The sequence below is a fragment of the Fulmarus glacialis genome, unplaced genomic scaffold (assembly GCF_000690835.1).
Source record: "Fulmarus glacialis isolate BGI_N327 unplaced genomic scaffold, ASM69083v1 scaffold30284, whole genome shotgun sequence".
Taxonomy (NCBI): domain Eukaryota; kingdom Metazoa; phylum Chordata; class Aves; order Procellariiformes; family Procellariidae; genus Fulmarus; species Fulmarus glacialis.
Window position 1 is genome coordinate 54042 of NW_009207876.1, and position 14408 is coordinate 68449.

Here is a 14408-nt window from a genome sequence, read left to right on the forward strand (position 1 = left end):
TTTACAGCTGTATCCAAAGATCCATCTGAAAAACCAAAAGCTCTCAGATATGGACCTGGTATCACACAGCAGCAGCCCCAGCATTCAGGACAACCACCTAGCCTATATCCAATGACATACATTCATGAAAGCCTTAACCTAAGCAGCTGGAGACGGGAGACCTGGGACAATAAGGCAAGAATATGCTCTGATAGGCGTCAGCTTCTCTACTGCCATGCTGCCAGCAAATACTTTAATTCAGCGACATGCCACATCTCTTTCCAATTGTGATCTACAGGGAGAACTATAGATTATAGCTAGCCTTGGGAAGCTGGTAGCTCCAAAAGCTGTGGGACAGCAGATCTGATTATTTCAACTCTGTTGTTCAAAACCATCACAGCTCAGATAATACCACATGAGGTTTGTCGCTTTCAATTTGTTTGTTTTTTTTCCCTAAAGTTCAAAGAAGTTGCAGGCAGAAGCCCTCTCTATACTGGAAGAATTATTAAGTTTTTTAAGGGTTGTGATTCTAAGGATTCAAAAATGAAGTTTTTCAGCTTGTTTTCAGCTGCCCCTTCCATCTTAAAAAGGCATCGACCTTTGAGTATATCCACTATGGTACAGTTATTACGTTTCTGATATAGTTTACTCTGTAGAACATCTGCCACATCCAGTGAACATTGCAAACTCCCTCCGGGGATGAATCAAGACTGTATATGTGAAGAAGGCTGTTGTCTGTCAGATGCCCACTTCACTCATTGCAGCAGTTTGAAACTATGCAGTGAATGTGGGAGGGGACTGCAAGGAAGACGGGGGGAGCAAAGGCTCTTCTATTTAAAGAGCTGAATGCTAGCCTGGCAATCGGCTCCCGGACCTGCCTCTGCCACAGACTGTCAGTGAAATACAAGGCATTTTACTCTAACCTGACATTTCGTTCTTTCCCACTAATTGTGTGTCTCTCCTTTTTTGCATGCCTGTCTTATTTCTAAGGTCTTATTCAGAAAAGAGTCTTCCCCCTCCTCCACCCGCATGCTAAACTTGTGCTTTTCCCTTCTGAAGCATTACATGCCCTGAAAAAATGCCTGGGCTAATCTTACATTAAGCATCCAAAAACCAGTGGTCACTTTCGACCCTATCTCCGTGCCACATCGCCATTTCACAAACAGCAAGTTGTTACTGCATCTCACGGGGTCATGATGTCCAGCCACTCTGACTTCAGCAACAAGCACGAAGGACACGACTGACAGGAAAATAACAGGTCTGTGTTCATGGCAGGCTTGGAATAGTGTGAGATAGATAAGGCATGAGGCCATACATTGAAGATAAAAGTGAGGAGTAAAAAAGCAGTCGGGGAGAATCAACTGCTCTGCACACTGAAGGCAAACTCGCACAGATGCATCATTTGAACAATACGAGCACTTGGTCCATTTGTCACATTGAAGATCTATCAGGCAGGCTGAGAGGCAAATTAATTCTGATTTTAAACAAGCACTTTACATACGAGAGATACCCATCAAGGGAATATTAGATTTCAGAACTATTTGGATGAAGGCAGAAATGGCCTGACCTGCGCTAACCATATACTGCTTCAAATGCACCAAACAGCATGTGACCACATCTGAAATTCAGATCAGGAAAGCCAAAAGGAGCATGCAGAATATCCCAGGCAGAAATGAGAATAAAGGAAATCTGAAGAAAGTAAAGATACATACAGAAACACTGCAAAGATCATTGTTGTTCTTCCTAAATTCTGCATAAATTAACTTAGTGTGATTCCTTTCAACTGGTACTTCTTAGAGACCATTTTATTTGCAATGTACACATTTGGAACACAGATTTTATTTTAAAAGTTAATACACTGTACAAAACCTCTAAAGCTCGAGATTTCTACCCCCCCTGTGTAACTTAGGTGCAAGAACAAAAGCGCATGAGCTTAAAAAGCACTTTTAGTATTAGAAGCCTATAAATTAGCTTCTTTTATTTTCAGTGACAAAGTAAATCATCTTCTTTGTGGAGATGCATAATATCAAGGCCTATGATTCACTCTTGAACTGCATATGACCTTAACATCTCCATCTGCTCATCGTAATAGATCAATGCCTCTCTAACCAGCACTAGCGCGGCTTTCCAGAAACTGGGAGACAAAATAGTGGTAATTCTCAGTATGGTGGGGAAAGCATTCAGCAGAAAGTGTAAAGAACAGCAGTACTACAGACAAGGTACAGGAACTTAATAAGATGGGAGGAAAAAAAATTGCTCCGTTTTCTCAAGCAAGGAGGACATTGCTATTTTGTTCACTGATGGTATCTAGAAGAATTCCCCCTACTAAGTACGAAAAGCGTTAGCTCCTGCTTACGTCCAAGGACAAAACTGATGACAAATAAAACTGTACATCAATGTACATTCATGACAGGAATGTGCTCTGCTCCACGCAATGATGAATGCAATAATAATAAAAAAAAAGGATCCATACGGCAGTTTTTGGGTTGTTTGTTTTTCACTAAAGTGGGTGTTGATGGTAGATCTGCAGAGTACTTCCTAATTTCAACAAGCGGCATGCAAAATTAAGTTTGAGATGAAGATTTTTGAATCAAAGTAAAAACAATTTTTGTAAAATGACTAACAATTACACATAACCCAGATCTCTTGAATCATTCATTTCTTGAAAAAGTGACTGAAACATTTGGACGCAGACTGAAACATCAAGATCTAGGAAAAAATGCATTGACAGATTTTTTCAAGTGTCAAAAATATATCAGGCTTTCTTACACTCCAAAACAAAATCTTGGTCAGTCACAGTTCAGTGTACCACACTCAATGTGCAATAAAATGTAAAAAACCCAACAAAAACAATGAAAAAAAAAAACCCCAAACAAAACCCCAAAACCAACACCCCTAAGAAACAAGCCGCTTTCCAGGCTCTCTATATATTCCATTTTAACTAGATATTCAAAAGTGACCTTTAGAATACCGGTTTTTAAAAGAAAAAAAAAATTAAAATTCAATTAATCTGTAATTATATATAAAGAAAATGCATTTACATTTCAAGCCGTGAGAAGGAAGGGCAAGTTTAAGCTCTGTGCACGTCCCAGGCAGTGGAGCAGTGAAGTGGCTGCTCACGGGGTCAGAGACACACAAGCAGGATCTTCCCAGCCCGATCAGAAGCCCAGGGAAGCCGACCCACCAGCCCAAACCACACAGCTCTCTTCAGGACTTTTAACCAGGGCACCTCTACAGTCACAAGATGTCAAAAATTAAACAACGCTATAACCTTATTCACTGCAGAGATAGTCCTCCATAGCAGTCAAGCAACTTTGCTTCAGAGACCTGCGAAATAATGAAGCGGCACAGGAGAACACAAATTCCAGATCAATAAACTGAAACAACTGAGTTCTCCCAGCACTCAGATTGCACATCTCTGCCAATATCATGTCATACGTCACCTGCTAGCATAAACAGTCTGAAATTTTTCAGACTGAATAGCACTCAAGCTTTATCTGTTAGTTTGGAACAAAAGCCAGACATAAACTGAACGTAAAATGAAAGCCAGTGTATGGTGACCAGGCTTAAAGCCAAACTGTCAGAGATCAAAGTGGTAAAAAATGTCTTTTATGGATAATGGATTCATCTCTGTTCTGATAATTTTCATAGAATAGTATCTCTTGAGTTCAAAAGAAGCATTTCATTAAGATCTGTCAAGTATACAAGTGTGTGAATGAAAGATAAGTAGGATTAGAAAAAACAGGCCACAATAAACCAAGAATCTATTTCCAACTCTTTATCAGCCTTGATTAGCTAACTAGGGAAAAACCTGAAGCCAAGCTGTAAGAGACAGTGGTAAGTTTTGAAAATGTGTGTCCTGTGATAACATGGTAGCTTTTCTTTCCAAACATACGTAAGGTAGTAGAGCTGAGGATCAGTTAGTAATTCACTTCTTTTTCCCAAACCCAAAAGTTACAGGTTTTTATGTTAAAATATATTGTATTATGTTATTAATTGTGTTAACTGGAACAATGATTTGCTTAATATCTTTGTATTTGCTGATATCCTGACAGGTAAACTGCCTTTTTTCCAAAATAAAACCAAACCCTTCTTTCTCTTCTTCAGGTAATTTCAATTTGAAGTAAATAGCTGCAGCTACATTAAAATAACTTCTCTGGACACTTCATTCAAGTGGATTTAAAACAAAAAGCTCAACAAATTAAGTGTTACAAAAAAAAGGATTTACTTATACCGGTTTTTTTAAGCTTGCCTTTTTTTTTTTTTTTTTTTTAAAAACAATATCCAAGTCTTTCAACAACCTTAGAATATTTCCTTTTCAGCAAAACTTGACAAAGATTTCTATATTTCAAATATATTGCATGCCTAGGGGTTTTGTGCAAATAAAATTGATGGCATGAAGGACAGAAACCCAATTTAGTACTCTTACTAAAGAAGTGTACTTAATAAAGAAGTGTGTGTTCAACCACACTATTAGTCACCAGAGAACCCACACAGGTGAGCCACAGAAAAACAGACTGAAATAGTTCTAAGTGTAGCAGAGTATAAGATTTTATCTGCACTTCCTTCCTAAAATAAAGGCATCAAAAACGAACTAAAAATTATGACAAACCCTAAACTTACTTCAAGATGTTATAATAAATTGTACCAAAGCAACTAACTATAGTCACTGCTCTGCTTCCAAAGTTTCAAAGGATGTCAAGTCCCTCAGTTCATGGAAGACACTGGCAAAGAAATAGCTTGGGAGCACTAAAACTCTTTTCAAAAAGAGTACTGTATTCTGAAGGGTGGGGAAAAAATTTCTTCAGCATTGCTTTATTCAACCACGTCACTTACATAGTAAGAGTCAAATTCTGATTGAGACTTCTTAAGTAGAAAAAATGTTCTCTTCTATCACATGAACAAACGTTACAGGTCAGGATGAGATACTAGGTCTCAAATTATGACCAATATAAATCAGGAAAAAATAATTCAGTTCACTACCTATGAGTTATACTTCATCTTGTTTAATAATCCAATTTTAAGACAAAATTAAGTTTGACAAACTTTATTATTCTTACAACAATTATATCTAGCTGAAAAAAAACTCAGATGCTTTTTATACTTTTTTTTATTGAAGACAAATTTCACAAATCTCAACTGACAACTGGCTATTAAACATACATTATTTGTCATTTCCTATTAAAAGGAAAAGAACTATCTGAACAGAGGCATGTTAATATGCAACAGTTTGAGAATATATAGCTAATACATAAACATCTTGAGATGCAAGTGGATCTCTCCCAACAGGTTGATAAATTAACTAAAATGTTAAGAATAATTAAATATTTATTTAGACATTTTCCACAAAATTTTTATAGCTAGTGACTTACTGTCAACGCATACATTTCTAACTATAACTCCTCCTAGAGACTTAAAACTAGTTTTTCAGGTGTTACGCTCTTAAGACTCTAGGGGAGCCATGCCCCTGCTCCAATGCTTGGCTCTTTGGGCAGACATTTTAAAAACTACTACCCAGGGAAACTGAAGATTTCTTTGGCGTGGCACAGCCAATTGCTTATTGAAACCACACAGCCCTTTTCTTCCTCCCTCCCTACCCTCTTATTATTTTGCTATACTTTCCCAGAGGCACCATCTACTTCCTCAACCAAGTGCCAAATGAGCTATATCCAAGCAGAGGAAATAAAATTTTAACTATGGTATTCTGAAACAATTTGATATACTCTGGCAAACAGCGATGAAAGAGCTACTCAAGTGTTACAAACAACAAGCCAGTTTTTATTTGAAAAAGTTAGCGGCACCATTTAACTCTTCCAATATTGCAATTCTTAATTTAAGAAGCGTCATGGAGAACAGCAGTACTGCTCAGGAGAATTTGCCCACACTGCCTAAAAAATGCACACAAATGCACAAAACATACCCAAAACTGTAAGAGGCATATTGAAAAAGAATAAAGATACTTATCATCACAGCTGAAAAACACTCCTCTACAATGCTCTGAATATCTTCTTCAATGAACAAGATTATTAGGTTACAGAAGTCAAAAAAACTGTACTTTCCTCTTCATTTCTCTTTCCTTAAACTTAGTTCAGCTGGTTAGTGACCCTTAGTTCATTAACACCCTCTAGATCCAAATTCTTTGAATAAAGGGAAATATATGAAGAACATCAAGAATAGTAAATACAACAGAAGAAAAAGAGAAGATTAAAGAAGAGGAGAAAAGGGGAAAAATGGGGAAGAAATGCAGAAAAAATAATTTTAATGCAGAAAGAACAGATGGTACTAAATCCAATACCTGGAAAACCCATTAAGACCTCAAGAGTATCATTATTTGTTATGTGAGCATACAGCCTGCAGACTTCAATTGGACTATTCCCATGAGTAAAATGACACACGTACAAGCTTGCCAGGTTAGTCTTAATTACGTGGATAACAGCCTGTATCCTACCTCCACCATAAGCACTTTTCTATCTACACTTCTATTTTTTGTTCCCTTAACATTTATTGATTAGACAACATAAACATGTACCCAGTTATTAATACAATTCTGCACATTAAAATGTGTTAAGACTAAAACCACAAATGTGAGTCTATCTTTTGCTTTCATTAATGAAGCTTGCTGAACACCTGAAGTCAATTTTTGTTAATATAAAACAAAATGACTTAATGTTATTGAAATGAAACCAGTGCTGAGATAAGGTAAAAATTACGTCTGAAGTGCTTTGCTTTCATTGGTGCAATGAGATAGAATTTGATGCAAGATACTACTTAGCATTTTTCCTATTGAAGAGACATTGAAGAGGCACACTATTTCACACCAGAAAAGGAGCAGGAAAGCCAGGAAAACTCTCCAGGTTCCTATTATAAAAATCCACCGCACAAAGAAAAAAAAAAAAAAAAATCTGCATTTCCAGTACATAGCTGCATTTGCAGATCCCCAAGATCACTGCTTCAAGTAAAATAAATGGCCCTCGGTCTGCCAGCCTGTGCTTTGATGGGACACCCTCTCTGCAAACTGCCATCCACTGCTTCAATTTCACTTTGTGAGCTGAATTTGCATACGAGTTATTTGATATCAATTCTTCTCCAAGCAACAGGAAATGTTCCTCCAAAGGTTTAACCAGTGACAAGCCTCCTCATTACTTCTGAATCCAGAAAAAGGACATGAACTCTTTGTTTCTCTACAGGCAGACATCAGATCTATTTTCTGGTAGATGGCCACTTTTTCAGGCAAGAGCTCATACCCCAGTGATATGATTAGTCTGAGACATTTTACTGGTGCCATTGTGTGCCACAAACTTGTCTCCACACCCAGAGCCTGAGGGATGGATTCTCCTGTTACACACATTTTGACACCCTGGAAGATTTTAATAGATTTACCAGGCACCAGCTGTGAGCCAATCTATCTTGCTGGCAGCCGCAAGTACCAGACTGCTTTATGCTTTCCTTTTCTTTGGTGTCCAGGTAATCTTTGTTTTTGGAACTTTTTGTGAATGTTAACAGCATCAATCATGCATCAACAGCAGAGACATGTGGCAACAAGAGTGCAGAGCTGCCAAAAGCAAAGAACTTCTCACCAAAGAAATTCTTCTTACCAAGCCATCTATTAAAAAGAAAAGAAAGAGAGAAAGATAGATAGAAAGAAAGGAAAAAAAAACCCACAGACGCACCCACACACTACAATCCCCCCAAACCCTGTAGCTGCTGGGGACCTGTTCCCTAATCAAGCCCTTTCGCATTTCTAATCCTCAACACTATCTTTGGACCTGGTAACTTCTCCTTTGTGTAGTTATTCTTAGCTGTGTGCAGAGATGGGGAAGTACTATCAGAGCCTTTTTATTCTGAAAAGATTTTCTCTATTTAGAATGACTTTGCATTGAGAAATACTAAAGAGGAAAACAAGCCACGTGCGAACACTCCCAGTCTGCTTTTCACTGTGCAATAACAGACAAGTGCTAATTCTGCTGCAATCCCTACTAGAGGTATTTCCCTCATACAGTATCTCCAATTCATGCTTTACTAGGAGGCACTAAGGTGGGTGGCTAAAAAAAATCTCACCCTTTAGCTTATCTCATACAGTTAGCTAATCACTTATCCCTGTATGAAGAGCAGCTTGCTTCTGAGGCAGGGCTAGACAGACAAAATCATAGGTAGTAACCCGATAGCCCATGGGTTAGAAACAAAAATCTACCCATGCCCATGTGAATTTTTTCACTGAAGACTGGACTAAGTTCAAAATAAGCATGCAACAGAAATGTAGGAAAAAAGAAAAACAAGGACTACAAGGATAATGCAAAAAATTTTAGCTTCAGCTATGCTTGATTCAATCTGTCAGTCTAAAATAAAGGGATAAGAAAAATAAGAACAGAATTAGCTCACCAGATATGCAATGCAGACAAACTAACACAAAGGATGAAGAGATCTCTTTTTGCACTAAGTTGGGCAACTTCAGAACGAGAAAAATCAGTGAAGAAGTGATTGGGATTTGTCCCTTTCAGCACAATTCACAGTCTGTTCACAAGACTTGTTTTTAGCCTATGAAAAATGTCTTTTCAGAGACACTGCTGAGGTGGCAACAAGAGAAAAAAATGGAGAGGTTTTAGAAAACTCATTTCAGTAACAAGTAGGAAAGACTCCTTCAAACTAGGTTAGATATTGTCTCTTAAGCAGATTAAAACTCTTTTGTTTGATGGAAAGATTCAAGTTGGCTTTTTCTGGTACTATGATTATTGTAAACTCAGTTTATTTTAAAGGTATTTATCTCACTGAGTTGCCATACTTCAAATTAAACACACGTCTCTCAGTGTATTCAGAAATATATACACATCTATGCTCTTTGCTCATTATTTATGCCAGCATGTATTTAAGGGCTGCTGTAGAGACAAATACTTCTGTGAATCAAACCCTCAGCATTTTTTTAAAGAAAACCTACCTATAATATTTACCATGAAACTGCAATTGTTGTAATGCAGAAATCCAGATTCTTGACAGGATCATGAACACCAAAAAGAGTTTTGGAGGAATACAATTACCTTTGCAGCATGACATGACTAGTAAAAGCCTGTTATGTACCCGTAAAATACTTCAAAGAAAAATTAACAATGACTTCCTTGGGTATTATTTTTATATGACAATTCAGATCTTCTGCCAATCCTACTTACTCATGAAAATAATACATTTCGCTTTGTTACATTTCAAGAGTTCTTATCTATTGAATGAACTTAAAATACAGAAATCAAAAGTAGAACCTAAAGTATTGCAAAGAGCTATGTATGAACTTGTTTTGAAATATTTATTAAAATATTGATGTTTAAGTTTAAATCAGTATTAATCTCAAGCTCATTCTTCGAGTCTAATTTTAGACTTGTACAGAATTCCAGTGACTGTATGTGAACATTTTCTTTTGTGACATCTTTATACCATCCATATGCAGCTGATTTCATGATAAACAGTGAAGTTAATGTGTTGCCTGGTGGTATTAGGTAACTGAACACAATGGGGACACATCCACCACAAATTAAATACAGTGCCAATTAGTCATAACTCATTTAAGTTCAATGTATTAGCTCATATGTGTACATCTCTGCCCCTGCCCCCATCTCTTTCTTCACAGTTACATGCTGTTGTCATTAATTAGTAGAGATGTAATAGCAGAAAGCTGAAGATATTTAGATATTCCATCCTCCCCCCCCCAAAGAAATAATTAATTTATTTTTCACTGAACAAATTCACCTGGAGAACTGTGTATGGCCCCAGGACCCCCAGAGTCCCAGTAAAGAGATGGCCCCCAAGGCATTTTGCAGAACACAGCAAGTTTGCCCTGCCTGTGCACAGAGTTTGTTGGGTATTAGGCAGCTCCAAGCCAAAGGTCTTTAGCCACATTTGTGTATATCCCAGCTCATCTGCATTTAAATGGGAAGAATAAGGTCCATGTTGCACACATTTTGCCCAGTTTTCTACTTGGACATTTTCTTTTTGTCATAATGGACAGCAAACAGCAAAGATTGATTTAGTCGAAGTACTTGCTAGAGCTCTATTTACACAGAGTTAGAGAAGGAAGTCTCAATCTTAATGAGACCAGAGATGCGTATCAGGTAGATTCTGCATATGCAGAGATGCATATCAGGTAGAAGCTGCATTTATAAACAAGGATGACAACAGTCTACCATTTAGCAAGCAAGAGAGAATGGCAGGATTCAGAGTCCAAGCCAATTAAGCATCATCACTTCCTTCCATCTGGCATAGAGACTGCAAAAACACTTAATTAAGGAATTGGATCTCTCTGCCCCATCTGAAATAATTCAAACTTTCAGCATTTTCAGCTTTTGCATTTTCACCCTGTATAATGCAGCCACCCAAATGAATATAGGCTATGATGTGTCAGTTCAGTGTTATACTGGCGTTGGTGTAATGGGTGTACTTCAAGGCTGAATACAGGGATTGAGCCCAGAAAACTATGCGCTGCACGGTTTGATGGGGATACATGCATTTATGGTGAATTAGAACTGCGAATTATCTGAAATATGACCTAAACTTTTATTTAATCAGAGGCTTAATATGTACCACAAACATACGTAGCCATAGTTCTCTCTGAATACACAATTTTAAGTTGGAGTAAATTCAAGTAACTCGATTCAAATAGTTCTCCAGAACAGAAAAGGAAATGTTCATGGAAAAAAAAAAGTATGTAAAAATTAGCGCAAACAGCATCTAGTTTCTTTACTTTTAAACAATCCTATATATTTCAAAGTTACAATGGAAAAGTTACTAGCCACTACGCAAAAGAGATGCTACATGGCCACTTCTTACAAGAAAGCTGCTGGTGACGAGTTATCTCTGTAGATGAACAAAAATTAACTATATTCAGAAAACTTTCTTATTTGGTGGCAATGTGTTTTGGGTTTTTTGTTTAGTTTTGTTTTGTTTTGTAATTTAGGAGCAGGGGGAAATGTAGCCTCTAATACACCCCTTCAGTTGAATAACTTCTACGTGAAGTCAAAGCTGAGACTCAGAGCTGCTCATAAGCCCCAGAACCCTCAGTGGCAGGTTAAAGACCGCAGCTGTAAAGCATTTCACCATTTAAATTAAAACAGGAACCTTTTAATAAGAAGTAAGGTAAATTTTCAGGGGTGTCAAGTACATAAAAATCTTAGCAAACGGCAAAATTAATAAGCATATTTCAGATCTCTATTAGCCATATATTATAAAGAACTCTTAAAAAACTAACCCCTCCAGCTCAAACTATACCTACCTTTCCAAATGAGACAGAAAAGGGAAAAAAAAAAGTGATCCATGGAGAACATTCTAAATTAAAACATTGCGACTCTGGAAAGAATTTACCAACTATGGGCTTACCTTTACTTGGTGCTGATTTTCTCACAGAAGCTACATGGTCTTCAGAGATAGCAAGACGCCTTAGCACATCAGCCAACGCTGCTTTTAGCACAGTGATTTCATCTTCTTGTTGCTGTACTCTCAGCTCCAGGGCTGAAAGACGGTCCTGGACATCAGACGTGCTCGCAGCTGAGATGCTGTCATCTGTATAGCAGGAAAGCAGAGTGGAAAGAGGCATTTAACGGTTTTGTTCTAAGCTAAAGTCAGAGAAAGAAGCATGTACAGCATGAGTACGCCTGTTCCATCATTTTGAAATACTGAAGACGTTCAAACATGTTCAGGCAAAGAAGGAATGGATATTACGTTAAATGTATCAAATGAATGCTTCAAGGCAGAAACGTTACTAATCATTAACTAAGAAGGCATAAGGAGTTCTGATTACAATCAGAGGAGGAAATGTGTTTTCTGTTAAAATAGAAAGAAAAACATGCTTACCAGTAGAAGGAAGATTGAAATTAAGCTTATTTAAATAGTCATCTGAATTAACTAAAAAGGTATAAAATTGTGGTCAAATTTCGCAATATATTCTTTTGGAACTGTTGAAGAATTTTAAATGTGATCCTTAATTTTAAAGCAAGATGTAAAGTCAAAAAAAAAAAAAATCCACAGTTGAACATACAAGTATTGCTAGCCATGCCCTAATGGAATCAAGTGGCCATCTCAATTTAAATGGTCTAGATCAGAGTTCTTAACTCCAATGCCTTCTCTCTAACTTTCTTCACATCACCACCCTGCATATGCCAAAAAAATATATGACATTATAACATTTGGCCTGAAGTGAACAAAAAATAAATACACTACAAAAAGGTTCCAAAAATCTGTTTGGCCACACAGAGATAGATTAGCATTGAAGGCATAATCCAGCCAAATCTATTCTTCAGTGGTAAAAAGGAAATTACAGCTTCTGCGTACTCTTTGCTTTTGACAGTTCTTTGCATTATTTCTGCCAAGCCAAAATAACACATAACAGATTTTTGTATTTGGCTGTTCCAACAAATCACAGGCCAACCACTAAAAAAGACCCATAAAAGAATATGTTGCTCAACCACAAGGTACTGAATTCCTTATCCATCCTGATTTAGGCTTACTAAAAACTCAGGAAGGAACTTCTAATAAAGGTTTACAAAATTTACCTGTATTATACAAACAGACAGTATGAGTCAATGTTCTATGAAATATATACAAACAGCAAATTTACACATAAGGGTAAATAGCTGGATATTATTACTGCGATTATATACAATCTAAACTTTAGTTCACTAATCTTATGAAGACATACCAAGGAAAAAAAAAAAGTTAATATAAGCCACCATCCTAAAACTCTATTTTTCACTAAAAAAGCCTTAATCTTTGAAATATTTGCATACGGGCACTTTTAAAATAAATGTAAGCAAAAAAACCACTGGGCCAAACCCCTCCAAAGAATTAAATATGAAAGAAATTAATGAGTTTAATGCCAACTTCCATTCAGTTAAAACATGCTACTCACTACTGAAGGAGCAAAAATTGAACCAAGTGAAATAAAGAATCACAACACTACGAAAATTCCTACAAGGAATTAGTAAAACAAACTAATATTAGCAGTGAAATGTATTCACAATTATTATTAAAATGAAAGGAACAGTTAAAATTACATTGATAAAGCAAGCCCTACGAGAAGACAGTTTTGCATATTGACTTAATGCGCTATTTGGTTAAACCAAAAGCAGAAGTGAATCACTTCATAGCGAATACTGTATTCATTCAGGCTAATAAAAAGAATTGCAGGGGAATTAATAAGGCAGGTAATCAGACTGAGATCCAGAGACAACAGATCAGAACAACTCTGAACAAAATGCCTTTAATATCACCAGCCGTAACCTTACCTCCTATATGCAGAAAAGTTATTTTAACGACTCTACAGCCCAGCATATCTGATGCTGTCTCAATAGTACTTTAGAAATCCAGACCACTGACAGGTAGCCCAGGTTGGGAAGGACTGTGTAAGATTCTTTTATTAAACCCCCTATTTTCAAAACATAAAACCCCATCTGTTTTAAGGAGCTAGGAGAAGTTCCTACAAGCACACGTACTTATGCAGCATATCAAAAGGAACTAAAGTAAATTTACATAAATTCATTAATGAAGAAAAGATTTTACTTTAGGGAAGTAAATGGACTGAAAGAAGTACCATATAATTCATACTTTTGTTATCCTTACAATATTAGCCTTTAAATATATGCAGTGGACCAGTCAAAATGAACATTGCATAAAACAGTGACAATTATTTTCAAAATATTATGATCTTTATATTTCATCTTACATTGCAGTAGCAGTCCAAACACAGAAGAGAGAAATTTGACATTTCCTTAAAAAAGGGGGGGAAAAAAAAAAAAAGGAAAGCTTAATTTTTTCCTTTTTTGTCTGCCAAAGCCTACAATTAATGAACTACAAAAGGTTTTATAATGGATAAATTACGGATAAATTCCCAGGCCATATAAATATACAGATTACTATAAAGCATTTGTAAAAGAAGTAAGTAGCTATGTCAAATCATCATTTTAGAAGCCAGACATTACTGTGTTCCCTGTGTGGAGTCCAAATAATAGTAATTACCAAACCAGGAAAGGCTCCACTGCTGGTCGGTCTCTCCAATGAGCACAGATGCAAGCACTCTACCAGAGTGCTGGCTGCCTGACATGGACATCTTTTTTCCCATCGACTACTAACATTGACTAGACTGCTTCTGGTGAACCCCAGCACCCCAAAAAAGGGACACATTAGATGGCTCCTGCAGCTCCCAAAGCCACAGCTATGTCCCTAACTTCAAAGGGGAACAGGAAAGCAAATTATTCTGCCCTGTAAGGGTGAGCTGCAATGCTTTTACTCCCTCAACATATCAAACGAGATGGTAGAGGAGTTGGCCAATGTTCACCTCTGTGGCCTGCGCTATGGAGGCTTAACCCCTAGACATGGCATGGAGAGGCAGAAGGACCCTCAAACTCAACCTCATCGCAACAGCTTGTCAGAAGTCGTAGCTGTGTAAATGGGGCATG

General features: G+C 37.1%; 1 protein-coding gene across 1 annotated transcript in view; it reads right to left on the reverse strand.

The window, feature by feature from the left end:
* Positions 1 to 14071, reverse strand: part of EML4 (echinoderm microtubule associated protein like 4) — a gene marked incomplete at its 3' end in the record, with an annotated part of 67770 nt that extends 53699 nt beyond the window's left edge. Inside the window, exons 1-2 of the mRNA XM_009576299.1 lie at positions 13969 to 14071; positions 11324 to 11517 (exon numbers count right to left, since the gene is read on the reverse strand). Coding sequence (XP_009574594.1) covers positions 11324 to 11517; positions 13969 to 14071 — 297 coding nt within the window. The remainder of the gene's footprint in view (positions 1 to 11323; positions 11518 to 13968) is intronic.
* Between the last annotated feature and the right edge of the window lie 337 nt (positions 14072 to 14408).